The sequence below is a fragment of the Mastigoproctus giganteus genome, chromosome 3, assembly GCF_048544385.1.
Source record: "Mastigoproctus giganteus isolate SK-2022 chromosome 3, ASM4854438v1, whole genome shotgun sequence".
Classification (NCBI taxonomy): Eukaryota; Metazoa; Arthropoda; class Arachnida; order Uropygi; family Thelyphonidae; genus Mastigoproctus; species Mastigoproctus giganteus.
In genome coordinates, this window is record NC_143577.1 from 17,823,349 (window position 1) to 17,841,714 (window position 18,366).

General features: G+C 33.1%; 1 protein-coding gene across 1 annotated transcript in view; it reads left to right on the forward strand.

Annotated features, from left to right (window-relative positions):
* Nucleotides 1-17,925, forward strand: part of LOC150087758 (carnitine O-acetyltransferase-like) — a 30,410-nt gene extending 12,485 nt beyond the window's left edge. Inside the window, exon 3 of the mRNA XM_090369866.1 lies at nucleotides 17,689-17,925. Coding sequence (XP_090225992.1) covers nucleotides 17,689-17,925 — 237 coding nt within the window. The remainder of the gene's footprint in view (nucleotides 1-17,688) is intronic.
* Nucleotides 17,926-18,366: the final 441 nt, after the last annotated feature.

The following is an 18,366-nucleotide window of genomic DNA, read 5'->3' on the forward strand; positions in this document are numbered from 1 at the left end:
AATGCATTGAATATAATATAGAAAATGTGTTGGCCTGCAGTAATGTTGATAAAGAAACAATTATTGCATTTGATCGTCTGTGCTGTAGTTAAAAATGCATATAGGAGAAAAACTGTGCAAACAACATTGGATTCTTTCTTTAAAATTAGATTAATTTATTAAAAAGTTAATGGTTTGTATGTCTATTTTTGTATTAAGATTGTAATTCTTTTTACTGTGATACTAAAATATTGTATATATCAAAATATATACTGTACAATATTTTCATTTCTGTTAATATTGCTTTCCTCTAGTTTATCTTACAAATAAAATAAAATCTTTAAAAAATATGTTATTCCTCTCACTGTATTGTTAGACAAGGCTTTTGTTTTTATTTTATTTTATTTTTATTATTTTATTTTTGATATTATTATTATTATTAGATATATAGTATGTACCAATAAAAAAAAAAAAAAAAAAGATAAAATTTTGACACTTTTGGCAGACCTCGTTACTACAAACTTCGTTATTACAAAACGTGAAAATTTAGGTCCCTTGAACTTTGTATTAACGAGATTCCACTGTATTATGGGGAAATGTGTTTCCCCTTTCACAAAATATTCAATCATATAAAAAATAAATAAATTTTCAGAAACTCATTACTCCATATCTCACTTTCACGTATCGTGTTTGTTGCAACTTGTGCCTGCCATGTTCTTTGTTATTAATTGCATATCATTTTTACTGTGTTAAATTTTACAACCAAAAAAAAAAAATTCAGTGAACAGGAATATCAATTAGTTAGTGTGTACATATTACAGTACGTATTAATCAAGTTATGAATGTAGGCGTAAATTTATTTTTATTTTGCTAACTGGAAAATATTCTTCCGATTTTCACATATCATTTAACTTTGTTAATTGGTAAGGTAATAAAGTTAAATTTGTGCTTTATATCTAAGTGGGGGTCTACTGTATTTTGTTGGGAGATCCCTGGGTTAGGCTCTGTGCTTGTTTGAGACCATAAAAAATTGACTTTGAAGCGTGCATATCATGACTTTTAAGCAAGCAGAAGGTATACAAAATCTAGATGCTGCAGAAGAGATTGCTTAGAAGCAATGGAGAGGAAGAAAATTAAATGAATGTACATTATCTGACATATAAGTATCACAGTTTGTAAGGTAAGACGTTTGTTCAGTTATTACTATTCAAGTTACTACTATTATAAAAATAAAATTAAAATATTAAGTTGTTGTTATTTAGTTTTTAGGAGTATTAGCAACTAAGGCCATATTTCTCCGGGGATATGCAGCGGTCATTCCCTGACCTTTTCGCATCCTCCGTATTTGGTTGTCACAGGCTTGAACCCCGGTCTAATCAAGAAGTGTGTGCTACGCACTGCTGCTGCTCCTGCCCACCTGGCTACGTAGGCACCAAATATTAAGTTATTACTACTATAAAAATTAAGTTTCCAATAGTTATAAAAAAAAAAGTGTATTTTTGTTAGCTTTTGGAATGTAACCCCCTTTTTGTACTGGTTCTTAATCCCATATAACAGTTTCGCATTACCCGAGATTTTGTAGGAACCAAACTACCATGTTATACAAGGGTTAACTGTATACATCTTTGAATTTTTTTAACAATTCTAAAACTTTAATAAGAGCACTGGCCAATCCTGAATCTTGTGAAGCAATAATTATACATGAGGTATTCCCATTATGATTACAGTCTGACAAATTTTGAGTGTTTTCTTCTAGCAGATTCAGGAAAAGACCAGTCCAACCCGTGGCGCATCTTGATATTTAGTAGGGAATATCACTGAACATGGAGTGAATATATGAAGGAATTATTTATGGATAGTACTTTTTTTGCTGTCTCCTCCTCTTTTTTTCTCAAATTTTCTTCATGCTAGCTAGAAAAGATGGAGGTGCAGCTTTTCCTATGTTGTTTTGTTTGCTGCCAGATGAAAGAGCTGAAACATATAAAATTATTTAACATGATACATGAACTTTGGCCTCAACTGAATCTAGAGAGCATAAATGTTGATTACGAACTTGCAATCCATCAAGCTATTCATGCAGGGTTTCCAGAAGTAAACATTAACAGTTGCTTATTTCACTTAATTAAAAATCTTCTGAAACACTTGGCATTATGCCATCTTCTAGGAAGATATAATACGGATGTCGACTTTGCATTACATTCAGAAATGATCATGTCTATTGCATTTGTTCCCCAAGAAAACATATCCTTCTAATATTTGGTCTGTATACCAATGAACATTAAGTGAAAGCAATAGAACAAACAATTTTGTTGAAGCTTGCCATCGGAAACTACAGTTAGTTTTTGGTAGTAGTATTGCTCCCCCCCCCCCCCACTGCTTTGTGGATTTTTATAGATAAATTAAGGAAAATTCAAATAATGATATAGATTTCGAAGGAATTCTTTTCAGCCATGAATGTCCAGGTAAATGAACACGCTATAAAGAAGTTGACGACAGAATTTTAGAATTTTAACTAAGACCAATAATTATAATTAACAAAATATTATAGTTTATATATGTTTTTTGTGAGTGTTGTAAGATCTTAATTATAAAAAAAAAAAGAAAAAAAAAAAAGCACACCTTATACACTTAGGTAAAAGTTTGCTGTGAACATTGTGCTCAATAGCACATCCGTCGACCGGCATAGCATGTACGGTATAAATTTGTACTCATTTCTCATTAGTCTGTAATAATTGTGGTTGACAGAGAAGGCAGTATTTTGTTTTATATTTCTGGACTCAATCGGAAACTCAAACTCCAGGACAGCCATAAATGGTTAGAGGAGTTGCCATCCCCATACATAATATTATAGGCACACTATATCCAGTGTAGCTTATGTGCCATTAAACACACACACACACACACACACACACACACACACACACACACACACACACACACACACACACACACACACACACACACACACACACAAAATATTATTTTATTTGAAAATAATCTTTATAAAATTAAATAAATAATTTATTTATTTACTCATCAATGTATCTTTATTACTTTCTAAACTGGGTAAAGATATCATCCCATTTTTTTATATCATTTGCATTGCGTTATGTGTTGGGAAGAAAATCCACAGAAGTTTGCTGCTTGATGGCTAACTGAACAATTGTAACAGACTTTAACCAAAAGTAATATTCATTACTCTTGCCTTTTTTAATTATCAAATTTATTTCTAAAATTAATTAATTTTAACAAAATTAAAATGAATTCATTTTAATTTTGATTAAAATGAATTAAGCTTCAGAGAAAAAAAAATCTTAATGTCTGGTTTTTGGAAGGCTAGATAAGGATTCTGGTATCTGTATATCTGTTAATTGTCAGTCTCATTTATATTTTGTTACTTAATCTTACAGTTTCCTATAACTCCTGGAATCTTAATTGGATTTCGGCCAGTAATTCTTGATGGTTATGGTTGCAGATATTATATAACAAGTGACACTGTTCATATTCTTCCAGTTGCCTTTACTGGCTGCCAAGAGACAAATGCTAAGAACTACGGAGATGCTTTTGTAGATAGTCTAAATAAATTATATGATATTTTAATTAGTTCTAACTCTAGAAGAATGTAAATTAACGAATGAAACGTAGTTTGCTACAGAACTGTTAAGCTGTATAGCAGAATTTTGTTTGCTTTGGATTTCCATTAGCACCAGTATAAAAAATGAAATTACAGTTGTATTTCTTCATATCTTCAAGAGTCGATGTGAAAGATTTCAGTTTTTGAGCAGACTTTTATAATTTTTTTCCAAATATCCCCTCATATGAGACAATAATTTTAAAAATTTTATAATTCATTACCAGATTTGAAGATTTTTCATAATTCATTACCAGATTTGAAGAATTTTCATAATCCATTACCAGATTTGTAAATTTTTTATAATCCATTACTATAATCCATATTTAACATATGAGCAGTGTAATAATAGCAAAAGTGGTGTAAAATGGGTGTGGCCATGTTTACTTTTTTGTTAGTGCATTGGCATCTGTTAGTTCAGTTACACAGCGTCGTTCTCATATCTAATTCACAACTGAAATGTGGTTGAATGGTTTAACAATAACCACCAGCAGAATCTGAGAGTATACAGGGTGTCTCAAAAATATTAGTACAAACGTTTAGGGGAGGTAGGTAACATCTAAAGGAATGTGAATCGCATAGGAACCCATAACCGGAAACATCACCGGAAGGTAATAGCAGAGGCACAAGAAGGAGAAATGACACAAGACAGTAATTAGTGGCAAACATTTATTTGACATATTATTAACAATGGAGTAAGAGATGGATGCATTTCATGATGTTACAACAGATGCTCGAAGGTTCCACCATGAGACGCGATGCATGAGTGACACCGACGCAGCATGGATTGGTGGACACGGTCGAACACACCTGGAGTTTCTTTGACAGTAGCAGCAGTGCAGACGAGTCTCACCATGAGATCCATTTCTGTCTCCACAGGCGATTCATATACGATAGATTTGAGGGCCCCCCCACAGAAAGAAATCAAGGCTCGATAAATCAGATGAGCGTGGGGGTCAGGCAACGGGTCCACCACGGCCAATCCATTGACGCCCTAAACGCCTGTTCAAATGGTCACGAACACACCTTCCATAATGGGCAGGCACCCTGTCATGTTGAAACCAAATGTTGCATCTCACATTTGCTGGATCATCGTCAAGTAACCCTGGTAGAACTTGTTCAAGAAAGGTCCAATATTTAGCGGAGTTCGTGCGGGATGGTAACAGGTATGGGCCGACTAAGCAGTCACCAACCATACCTGCCCACATTTATTGCGAAGCGATGTTGTGCCGCATGGGGGCACACACCGTGTGGGTTGTCACACATGTAAGCTGTGGTAAGCTCACACATGAGCATTGTGCTGATTGAATAAGCCTTCCCGAGTGAAATAAGCCTGATCCGTGAACAAAACATAGGCTGGAAAATTCAAATCTTGAACACTTTCTAGGAGAAACCACTGTGCAAAAGCCACATATGCAGGATGATCTTGGGGGAGCAATAACTGAACCCTTTGGAGATGAAAGGGGTGTAAAGAATCGTGGTGCCAGACACGCTGTACACTGCAATGAGACACTCCTAAGGCAGAGGCAACGGCATGTGTGCTGGTAGTAGGATTATTCTGGGTTGCATTCAACACACTTTCTTTCCCGGCAGGAGTTCGCATTGAACGTGGTCTGCCCGCACTACTCCTGTTACTTCTAAATGACCCATAATTGCACAAATTTTGATGCACATGCGCAAACAAATGGTGGTCTGGTACATGTCTGTCTGGGAAGCGTTCTCCATAAATTCATTGAGCGGCTCGTCCATTGCCCTCTGCTAATCCATACACTAGGTGCATGTCTGCCAGCTCACAGTTCGTATATTGATGCATGCTCTTCGTGCAGCGACTACTGCTTGAATGAGTAAACCAGAAATTTTCCCTCTTGTGAACTGATGAACAGCACCAAGTACCAATTTACGGTGACGTGTACAGTTATGGATTCCTATGCGATTCACATTCCTTTAGATGTTACCTGCCTCCCCTAAACATTTGTACCAATATTTTTGAGACACTGTATAATTTCATAAATTATATACTAATAAATGTTAATATCAAGATACAAAAGATTTAATTTTAGTATTGTTGAGAAAATAAGGTGTAATAAGTTAGAAGTTTTTTAAAATGTAATTGTATAATACACTAAGTACAATTTTAAAGTTTTCATAAATGTTGAGGAGTCTGAAAAACTTTTCATGCTAGCACACCTCTCTTTCTCCATAGAAGTCTACCTTTTGCATTATCTGTTTTCCCCATGATCATGATGCTCCATTTTTCTGTTTTATTTATGTCTTAGTGAAAACTTATTTTAATTCAGAAAAAGAGAATAGAATAAATATCACTAAGATTAAATAAATTAATCAGTATAGTGAAACTCGTTTAAGATGGTTTTGAAGAGGGTGGATTTTGTTTTCTTCCTGAAATGAATTGCGAGCTTAAGAAGTAAAAATCACTATTGTAATCAATTGTTTGTTTTATTGTAGGCTTTAATACACTGCCTATAACAACAGTAACACATTTAAAGGTGTATACAGTAGTAATTGTACCATAGGATTGCAAAGGGATATTTCAATACAGTTATTGAAATCAAATAAAAATTTGCTTACTGAATTCAGTTTCAGTCATGGGATCTTTCTGCTCCCATTGATTTCCATGACTTAAATCAGATGCAAGTGAAGTGTATGAAGTTTTATTTGGTTTCAACTACTACTTTGAAATAACTTTCCTCTGTAAACCTCTAGTATTGTACTGCATGGGACAGCCCAGTTTAAGGGTTAGAGGTACACATAATGGCTGTTATGTATTTAAATTGAAGTTTTACTTCTGCATACCACTGTGCTGTTCATTAGATAATACATTATTCACAGTTTTACATACAATTTGCTAATAGAGACAACCCACCAGCCGATAAGAACCCAGTAAAAAATTTCAAATACCTATCCTGGCTGCATCCCAGATTTTTTAAATTGTATAGCATTACCTTTTTAGGTAATACCATACAATTTAAGAAGATATTAGCAATTTAGGCAGAACTATGAATAATGGTATTTGTCTCTAATTTTAACATAAGCCCAGCCTTTAATGCCAAGTATTTGGTCTTCAGTCTGAGAAGAAAAAACCCTAAATCAAACATAGTAAAAGTGTGTTTTATTTTAGTAATCATTTTGTATTAACAAATTATGCAATTATAACTGGTTGACTAAGTGAATATAAGAAAGGCAGACAAATAAACAACTTGAAAGTAAAAGGCCCTAAAAAGATTCATGAATAGATAAAGCATAAATATATGAATGGTAGGTGCACATATGTTCTTTTCTTGTTTTAAGTTTTCAGGCTAGTGTGAATTAGAAAAGATGTTTCTTGTGTGGAGCACTTGCCACCCTCAACACCCAGTTACCTCAGTATTGTACCACTTCATATAAACAACTTCCCTATTGAAAAGGAAGTAATTTATATGAAGAGTTATTTGGATTAGTGCAGTAGAGAAGCAGTTCTTCGTGATCTCCATATGTGAAGTCTGTATCACTTACAGAAAAAATGTATTCTTTTCTGATTTAAACGTTTCTGTTAGCGATTATTTTCTAATAAAATGAAACAGGAGGATATGATCCCTCTCCCAGAACCCATTTAAGATCCTGTGTAAGATAACATCTTATACAGGATTTTAAATGGATTCTAATGTATTCTTAAAAAGGTTTGTTTATTGGAGGCAATAGTGCTGGGACCCTATGTGTTGTTAGTAGGCAAAATAAAATTTGCCACCCTAAATGTTGAATATTGATAAATGTCAACAAACCAGAAACAATATCAAAAAAATTTTGGTGTCCTCCTGAATTGCCACCCATAGGCGATACCTGCCCACTTGCGGTGGCAGGCATTGATAGTGCAGTACTAAGGTGACTTATAAGGATAAAGAGTGCTCCATATGAGAGATATTTACCATTACAGATGCTTTTCTTTTTTTTAAATGCCAGCTTTGATTTAAAAGCTAGAATAGGTAAGAGACCTGCTCAGCTATCATGCAGAGGTAGACAAGATATGTCTAACAAATTACTCCTTATCATTCAGTCTAGTTTCATTGCATGTGGCAATGTACATATGACTGATATGCAAACTAGTGAAATATATTAGGTGAATAATATAGCCAAAATGAATTTTGTAGGTAGAAAATCTGTTCAAGTAGATAAAAAGTTGGTTAATCTCATGAGATATGTTTCTTCAGCACAACACAGTTAACTTCTTTGGTGAGTTGAACAGTATCTTAAATGAGTTCTGATGTTATATCTTATCTTGGGGTTTTTATCTTGGAGTCAAATTATCCATATATTCTAATTCTCTCCCATGAGGTTAGGTGATTAGTGAAAGTCGCAATTTCCAGTCGTTAGTTTAACATTGTCTTTGTTACACATGTTGACTTTGCATAGTAGTTATTTATGAAAGTGGTAGCTTTGAAACATTATGGAATGTATCAAATGCATGTTTGAAATTGAACAGATAATTGTTCATCTCAAAGAAGTGGAGGCCTAAGAAGCTTATTATGCATCGTCTTTCAAATAAATCATAATCTTACCATGTGACTTGTGAAAGGCAAACATAACAAGGACATTGCCAGACGAATGTTGATTTTTAATTGTTGTTTGGACTCATTACTACTGATTCTCTACCCTTCTCTCTCTCTCTCTCTCTCTCTCTCTCTCTTAGTGGTACAATGAAACAGAAAATGCTGCATTGGAAGATATGATCCTGCTCATAAATTCAGAAAAATTATTAATAAATTTTTCTGAATTTTTTTTTTTTAATAAAAGTTTTAAATCGATTTTCTTGTAACATTTTTGTAAAATTAGTCAAAAAGTTATTGGATCTGTACTGTAATAATATTTTTTGTTCGCAATTAAATTTTTTCATATGTAGAAATGTTTAATTTTCATAGCATTTTTGCTTGCTTGATCAACAGCTCAGATTAAGACCGTATCATACAGGCAATAATGGAGTAATTCATATATATCTATGCACAAATTATTATTGGAAATTTCTCTTACTGTAAACCCATGGCAGTGCATACTTTAGCTGATTAATTATTAGATTAGACTAAAAAGCACACATTCTTCTCTATGTTCTAACGTTTTTCATCTGTTTGATTGCTTTTGGTGTTTCTTTATGCTTGCATAATGTTTTGCCCAAAAGAAGTCCCTTGAGTTGAATGCAAATGTTTAAAACAGAATTTACTATAAGAGTTGCAGCTCTGAAATTTCTGTGTAAAATAATTTTACCAAAGCTTGATTACATTCAAGTATTTATTTGCCAGATTTCTTCAAAGTTTGAGTAAAAAAATTTTTTATATTGCAGACAAGGGACATCATATGACCAAATTTTGTACCAGTAATTCTTATCAACCCGACATCCCATAGCTTAGTTGGCAAATAATTATGCCTGTTATTTAGAAATAGCTGTTTGAAAACTTTCTAAATTAATCATTTATTTCATTTTTTTTTTTTTTTTTTTTTTTTTGGTAGTTGTTGGCGCATCAGCTTCTGTGGCCATAATGCACCTCCCAAGGTTTTTGCAGTACTTTGATCCAAGCCCGAGGCGGGATTGAAACCCGCGACCTTTGGGTTGCCAGGCAGGCACTTTACTCACCTGGTTAGCCGGTCGGCATTTATTTGATTATCTCTCAGCCAAAAACCACAGTATGGAGGTTGATTTTTATTTTATTTTTTTGTTTGTTTATTTACTGGATCATGTCATTTCATTAGTTTTTTTTTTTTTTAGTCATAAAAATGTAAATTTTTAAAGAAATGAGATAAATATTAGTATTAAATAAGATCACAAGAGTGAAAATTCTGTGCTTGCAATAGCAAAATTTGTGTAATTAATTTGTATAAATTCCTCACGAAGGATAGCTTGGATAGAATAAGCCATTGAAGTTTGTTTTTTATTATTATTATTATTTTTACTTGAGAGAGTTAGAGGAAACCCTTGCAAAAAATTGTTTTTCATAATCAAAAAACTGCCATTCTTAATTGGAGTTTCCCATACAAATGCTTAGTGTTTGCCATTGAGCATCCAAAACATCTAAATGGAGCTTAGTTTCATTTAGACAAACAAAATGCTACCTTCTGTGTTCTGAAAAATTTGTATAATTATTGACAGTTCCATATACTTCACAAATCATAGCATAATGCGCACTTTCCAAGTCTGGCATATTTGAGTCTGGAGGCATGTTCGTTCAGGCCTTGAAGGTATGAAAACATTGTTGATTTTGATATTTTTCTTGAGCATTGCCGCAATAATTTTATTTATTTTTTCTCTCCTCAGTTGATAACAATGAATTTATTAGTATTTAATAAAATTTTCCCCTCATTTGTTAAATTAAATAATGATTCAGTGAATACAAAAGATTAGAAACTTATAAGCTAAGCTTTTCTGTATATAGCAGTTAAATTATTTGGCTTAACTTATAGCTTACATTAACCTGATATTTATGCTTGCTTATTAAACATTCTTATCTTCCTTCATTTCTCTAATTTTTTTTTTTAGTTTCCTGCCACTTCAGGATTTGGTTGTGCATTTCGGCCAGTTGTACCCAATGGCTATGGTTGCTGGTATTATGCACCATTAGACAGTATTCATTTTGAACCAACTTCTTTTGCTAGTTGCCCTGAAACAAATTCAATAAACTTTGGACAAACTCTAGAAGGAGTTTTGACAGAACTGTATGATTTATTAATGGAGTTCAAACAGTAAAAAAGTGGACTTATGAAGGGACATATATGAATTATCTTATTGTTTGTTAGCTTAATGAAGTTATAATGTGAAAAAATAGAAGCAAATAACAATTTAGCATTATTAGATATAGAATTAGTAAAAGAAAGCAAAAGATGAAAAAGGTATGATTGTAAGAACTGATTGCAACAAGAAGCAGTGGTGTATATTAATATTACTTGAAGGACTGAGCTGTATTGCTCTTATATATTTTGAAATATTAATATTACATATCATAGCTGATGCCTGAAAATTGCTGTAAATTTACAGAAGAACTAGACAAATTATTAGGGGGATGAACAGTGCAGGATTGGGTGTGTGTTTTTTTTTTTTTTTTTTGGATGATACTGTATAAGCTTGCTTTCTCGAATTATTTGCTACTGCTAATACTAAATATATTGCTTTATGATGATACTTGCACAGTGGATCAACTTTGTGCAAAAAAAAGCATGTTATTTAAATTTCCAAAATTATGTTCTTTGCATATATCAGCAGTCATGAGTCTGTGACTGCTCTAATATCTGTTTATATTATGTTAAATTTAACTAATAAATTAATTTTAAATTTATTTATTAGTTAAAATTTCAATTGTAATTCTAAAAGTCTAAATTAGTGTAAAAAGTGCGATTGTCAATTGTAACTCTAAACATGTAAATTAATGAATGAACAAATTACACTGACATGGAGCCTTCCATGTGAGCAAGTTTTGATACAAAAGAATTAAGTTTTAATGTAGACTTTTATGAGTTTTTCCAAGTATCTCTTGCATAATTATACAAAAGGCAATTTTTTTAAACCTAACGGTCCAGCAACTGTTAGGCCAACTAGTTCTTTGTTTGGCAACCACTATGGTCTATATCTTTCAAGGATTGACAAGACTTTCAGCAAATTTACAGTATGGTGGACTCTTAATATGGATGCTAAACTATTGACATTATTATATGGAATGACTTTTCTTAGTTGAAAGAACATTATGATGAATAATAGCCCAATCATTCATATTGAGCTTTAATATCCAGGACAGCATGAAACTTAAAGTTACCTGGAGACCTTCATAACTAGTTTCTTGTGCAACAGTGAAGCAAACTATCCTTTTTTAACTTAAAAGAGTAAAAAATAATAAATATTCAAAAGTGATCCATTTGCGAAAATATTATACTGCTTAACTTGTGGAGCTTTGTTTGCATGCACAACTGTTGCAACTTGGCTGTTTACAACTCGGGGAAATGACCCAGTAATATGTGTTTTTAATTTGTATTTGTTCAGTGTGATAGTATTAGTTAATATAACATTTATAATTAATTCAACATATAGATAATTTTACATGGCACCTATGGGGAGATATGATTAAGATGTTTAAGGCTTTGAATGGATTGAGTAAGCTAAATGTTGATGACATCCCTATCCTTGCCCAGACTACACACGAGAAGGTATAAATTCAAATTGAGGAAGGATCGTTGCAGGATAGATGTCAGAAATTTGCTTTTAGCATGAGGGTAGTTGATTGTTGGAACAAACTTCTACCTAGTGCTGTGCAAGTGGGTAGTTTGAATAAATTTAAGGAGGAATTGCGCAAATTATTACAGGGATGGACAAGTGTTTATTTTTTGTTCTGTTTAATGTATTTTTGTTTATTTATTTTTTTGGCTGATGCTGTATAAGCTTGCTTCCTTTGATCATTTGCTAGTACTAATACTAATAAAAATGAATCACATAAAATAAATATCATAGTAAGGATGATTGATATAGGTTGCTTTAGGAAGTTGGCATTATATGAATTTAATGCTAAAAGGCAAGGTAGACATTAGTGTGTTCACCTCATTACACAAATCTAGTTTACTGGTAGTGCTGTTCCAGAATACTCTTTTTTTAGTATCTCCCTCCTCAAGTTAATGTAATGACTAACTTTTGGCAGTAGTGACTAGATCTTGAACAAATTTGTCAAAGCCTGACAAATTTGTTACCCATTTCCTTGACACTGGAATCTCATAACCAGAACAGTATGCACTTGACTATTCTGTTCTGAGGTCCAAATTGAGAGTTCATCCCCTGACAGATCACTAGATACTCCAGTCCCTGACAACTCTCCAGTTTTATTTGTCTCTAGGGCATCCACCCATCCCTTTTCGGTGAATGAATTTTATCTACTAATGCACTAAGGTTTAACTGAAGATCAGTAAACTCCTTGCATCGGGAACAAAGAAAAGAATTTCACTTCAGCTAGGATTATCTATCTGAACGATCGTGGAATACATGCCACAGACTATACAAGCAATGAACTCAATTCTAAGTGGATTATGTAGTAACCATTATTATGGTAAGAATTAATTTTACAAAATATTGCAGTAATTAAATTAACAAAATATTATAATAATTAAGCAGGCACCAAAATTTTATCAACTACTGAACTTAAGAAATTAAACTTACATGATGCCAAAAAGAATGTAACTTATAAAAATTAACTTTACAGAAGGTAAGAATTAAATTTACAAAATATCATAGAAAATAATTTCAAAAATTACCAAAATTTAATTTATACAATTAAAGAAATTAATCCCAGAAGATATTAAGCAAAAGCAAAAATCAACGTTCTGAATTCTTTACCTAAATCTTTGATATAGTTCACTAGGTGATAGAACTTTCTGAGATATATCCTCTCTCCACAATTGCCATCTGCCAACTAATAACCAAGTAAAAAGAGGAAAAAATTTTGACATTGTTTACTTGGATTTTAGCAAAGCATTTGACTCAGTCCCACATGAGAGGTGAAACAAGTTGGGATCACAGGTAAGATCTCTGGATGGATCACCAGGTGGCTGCAGTATGGAGGGAGTTAAAGGGTTACTCTTCAGATTGGGTTAAATTAAGAAGTGGACCCCAAGGATTGATAATGGGACCACTGTTGTTTCTGATTTTCTTAGATAAAATTGATGAAGGGATATAGGGTATGATGTAAAAATTGCAGATGATATCAAGATCAGGAGAGAATAATAATCAGTACCAAGCAGCACTTCTTCACAACAACTTAGATAGGCTTCCAAGGTGGTCAGAAAAGTGGCAGCTATAATTATATATATTTATATTTTAATTCAGCAAAATGCATGGTCTTATACTGGGAAAATAGCAACCTGAAAATAATTTGCACACTTGGTGTACTTGAATTTAAAAAATAGCTGAGAGGGAGTTAGGGTTTACAATAAGACAGACATGAAGCTCTCTGTGCAGGCAAGGAGGGACATTGGTGTTCTAACAATGATTTATCAAACATTTGCTTATAGATAGGGGGATCATAATCCCACTATACAAGTCACTTGTAAGACTGGACTTGGAATACTGTGTCTAAGTACGGAAACTGCACCTAAAAGAAAACATCAAGTTTCTGTAAAGGGTCCAAAGGCAGGTAACACACCTAGTGAAATTTGCAAAAGGGAATCCATGAGAAAAGACTTAAAATATGTGGGTTTTTAAATATGTGAGTTTGGTAACTAGGCACCTGAAAGGGGGACCTGATTGAAGTCTATAAGGCTCTGAAAAGAGATAGTGAAATGAATGAAGGCAAAGTTTTCATAGTTATAAATAATATCAGACCTAGGGGGCCAAAAAGTTCAAATTACAGAAAAGGGGTTTAATCTGGGTTGTACAGAGTTTTATTTTAGCCAGCAAGTTGTTAATTACTGGAATAAGTTACCACTATGAATGCTTTAGGATTTCCCTTGATAGCTTTGGGAAATTCAGAGGTCAGCTAGATAAGTACTTACATTAGGAGGGAACCACATAGGTAGTTTATTTATTCATTTATTGTTTTACTTTTTTTTTTTATTTGGCTGGTGTAGCAAAAGCATGGGTCCTTGCAAAAACTAAACTTCCTTGCATCATCTGATTAATATTAATACTACTAACAACTAATTCTGATAACTTTCTTGCACACTAACAAATTTCTGAATAAAAGTCAAATGCTCAAAATCAGTTTCTCTTAACCATTGTATTCCTCAAATTTCAGCATATAAAAAAATTTTCCAAAGTTTCGTTTAAATATATATATTCAGATGTATTCTAAGTAGAGTTGCCATCTCTACTGTATAAGGTTTATATTTTACATAAGGAACATTATGATCAAAACAGATTTCAGATAATATGTTGTCTTTTGTTGGCAATGACATGTGCCTTCTAAGAAGAGTTGCCATCTCTCCTCTAGATTTGAGCTTTGGGTTTTGGTGCCTTATGTGCTATGTTTGAGTTCTGACTTTTTTGTACTTTCTCAGGGCTGTAGGATGGTAAAAGGAAAATAAATTCCATTCCAATTTGAAGAAAACATTGGTATTATATGTTTTTTTTAGACTGTATATAACTTACAGACTTATTTAATATTTTTATCATGTACTACAATGTACTATAGCGAGGGGCTGGAAGCCTTTCTCACTATGAGCTGCCTTAAAAATCGGTCAACCTATCACAAATGTATCTTTATTTTTAATAAAATTCCCTAGGTGTAGAATTTTTATAATTTTTTTATTGCAAAAAACACATTAGTTAAGTAGGCACATAAAAATTTGAAGTGAACTTAAAACCTAAATCAGGCAAGTAATTAATGAAATTTTTGGAATTGGTGTTCTCCAGAAAATTATATTTTTATGCACCATGATTGCCCCTTTGCTAACACCTGATTTAAACAATATTATTGATAAGTGCTTAAACTGGAAATTAGAATCTATACAAGTAAATAGTTATCACAAACGTCTTAGCAAATTTTTCCTAATAAGTAACATTCAACAAATTAATTTTTTTGGATAGAAAGTAATAAAATATGTTTTTTTTTTGCGAAAACCCCAAACACGAGAGGTATTAGAACCTGTAGTACTTAGTATCGTGTTTGGGTTGGAGACTGAGAAGACGAAAGAAGATATTCGTTGACATTAGACTTGAAACTTCTGTAGACTAATTTTCAGGAAATACGTACGAAGGAAGGTTGTCCCAGAAAATAGCAGTTGAATAAATAAACAACTTTACATGAAAAACTTTCAAGATTGCTTTCCTCTATCATCTCTGGATCAGAGATTTTGAAAAGCTGCAACTCTATTTTCAAGTGAAAAAGATCTTTTCGTTTTTTATCCATCGCTGATTTATTCAGTTGCAGGTGGAGGTTGTGGGGTTTTACCAAGAAATATTTTCATCCTACAAAGCAAACAAACTGACCTTTTACACTCAGTTGTGTGGAAGGTGACATTGATAATATTGTCAGTTTTTTGCTTTATGGAAAATGGTAGATAATGATGAATTTTTTTAATAATTAATAATATTTTTCTTGTTTAAAATTTTATGCATTGCTGTGTTCAGTTTCTGTGGGGTCACTTTGGTCCCTCCAGTGAAGAGATAAACTTTTGACCTTTCAAGTCAAAAGTTTATCTCTTCACTGGAGGAACCAAAGTGATATATACTTAGACTATGCAGTTATCCACAAGTCAATCTAAATTGCTAATATGGGTTGCTTCAAATGTACCAAACTCCAACTGCAATGTGAACATTAGTCCAAAAGGCTATGTTGTTTCTGCATTCAGTTTCTGGAGGAATCGAAGTGTCCCCAAAAGAAATCGAATAATTTTAAAACTATTTCCTCTTCAGCATCAAAATATGAGGGTTATCCCAAAAGTAATGCACACTGCACATGTGCTTCTCACTACACACGCCTGCATAACTAACATTAATCAGTATAATAATTTGAAGTTTAAGCCCAGCATTATCATGCTTGAAACAGAGTTTCTGCAGTGAATGTTTGTGTAGAGGTTTTTAAAAATGGATGATGATATCATTCAGGTGAGATTATAGTTTAAGATCTTTCATCAAAACTGAAACTTGACATGGTGGAATGCTGACAATTTATGAATTGTTGTGGGAAGTTTGTGATGGGTCTATAGATAATAGCACAATTTCACACTGATCTCAAAGGTTTCATCAAGGTCAGATCAGTGTGAAGGCAAGCGAAGCTCAGGTAGACCGAGATCATCTACACACACACAACATGTTGGCAGTCATTATTACCATCATTTTGGGGGAAGACAAACATATGACCTGTGAAGAAATAGTCAATGAATCTGGAAAACTGAAGTCATCTGTTAGATTTTTTTTTTTTTTTTCCCTCTGCATATACCCTGGGTACAGACTACTCAGAGTATTGGATTTTTTGTCAGTGCCCATTGGTGTATCACTACCTCCAGCTGGTGTTGAATTTTTTTTCACCATTATTATGTGGTAGTATATGTCTGATAGTAGAAAGGCCCACCTTCTTGTTGGTTATGTGCAGGCACTGGGAAGCAGCCTTAGTAGTGATCAATGTTCAACTCTGCCAAATAATTTATTTGGCAGAGTTGAACTTTTTGTTCCAGGAGCTGCCCTACCTTAAACACTTAGACACTTGTTCACTTAATTTTAACTGAGGTGTTAACAAAAATGAAAGGTTGCCACCTAATGGGTGCCACATCTGCTGTCAGATGAACAATTGCACTGCAAAGATTTCTGTCTTTAGAAGTGTTGAATGCAGCCATGAGACAGCTGAATGCAGCATCAGATAGATGCTGCATTCAGCTGTCTGCATTCAAAAATTATCTGAATGTTGGGAAGTAGTCAGCTGTCATAAGGCACGAAGGAGACTACATTGAAGGTTTTTCATTTAAATTATGCTATAAAATATATTCATTTTAAATTAACTACTTTTGTGCATTATTTTTGGCATAACCCTTATAGTTTAATGGAATGAGCTACCTTCCTGGGTTTGTTGTTGTTTGTTTTTTGGTTTTTAGGAGCATTAGCAACTAAGGCCATATTGCTCGGCGGATATGCGGTGGTCATTCCCTGACCTTTCTGCATCCTCCGTATTTGGTGGTAATGGGCTCGAACCCCAGTCTAATCAAGAAGTGTGTGCTACACACTGCTGCTTCTGCCCACCTGGCTACGGAGGCACCCCTTCCTGGGTGATTGAGGTTGATGGGCTGTTGAAGTTTAAGGCTAGATCGTTACTTACTGGCAATGATTAGAGTATGGTAGGAGGTTCTGTTAACAAAGTGTTTTTTTTTTCTTCAGCTGATGCAGCAAAAGCCTAGCTTCTTTCATTTTCTGGCCTTTACTAATACTAATGTAACTAATACCCTGTAACTTTTTGTTATTTTTTTCTCATTATTCGCTATTGAATAATGGTTCATGAATATAAGGATTTTAAATGTATGCCAAGCTATTTTATATGTAACAATTAACTTATTTTGCTTTACTTATAGCTTATATTAACCTGAATGTTTTTGCTTATGACATATTCTTATTTTCCTTTATTTTTAAACTTTTTTTTTAGTTTCCTGCTGCATCAGGATTTGCAGGTGCATTTCGGCCAGTAGTACCTGATGGCTATGGTTGCTGGTATTATGTGACATTTGATAGTATTCATTTTGAACCAACTTCATTTACTAGCTGTCCTGAAACAAATGCCACAAACTTTGGACAAGCTCTAGAAGAAGTTCTGACGGAACTATACGATTTATTAGTGGAGTTCAAACAGTCAGCAATTGGACTTATGAAGGGACATTTATGATTTTTTATTAGCTGTAATGAAGTTTCATATCTATAACGTGACAAATATTGATGTCAAATATTTCATATGGAATTAGTCATGAAAAGTTGAAAATATCATATACACTCAGCAGAAGAAATAATTGGATAGAAGAGTAGAAATAACTGCCATTTTTGGTTGAATTTATTAATTTTATAAATTTCATTTTTATTGTAAATAAGAGGTATATGATGTTAATCCACATAATTTTTTTCCTTTTTCTTCCATTTTTCATTCTAAACATCTTTAAATTCTTTAAATCAGCTTTAAATTCATGTGTTACATAAGTTGTGGCATGTATTGCCATAACTTATATAAGACAACGGAAAAATTTGTCTCCTTTTGTGTCAGGTTTTAATTATTTTCTTTCTTGATGCATGGTAACATTGCACTTGTTTTTTACTATTACCTTAAAATATAAGT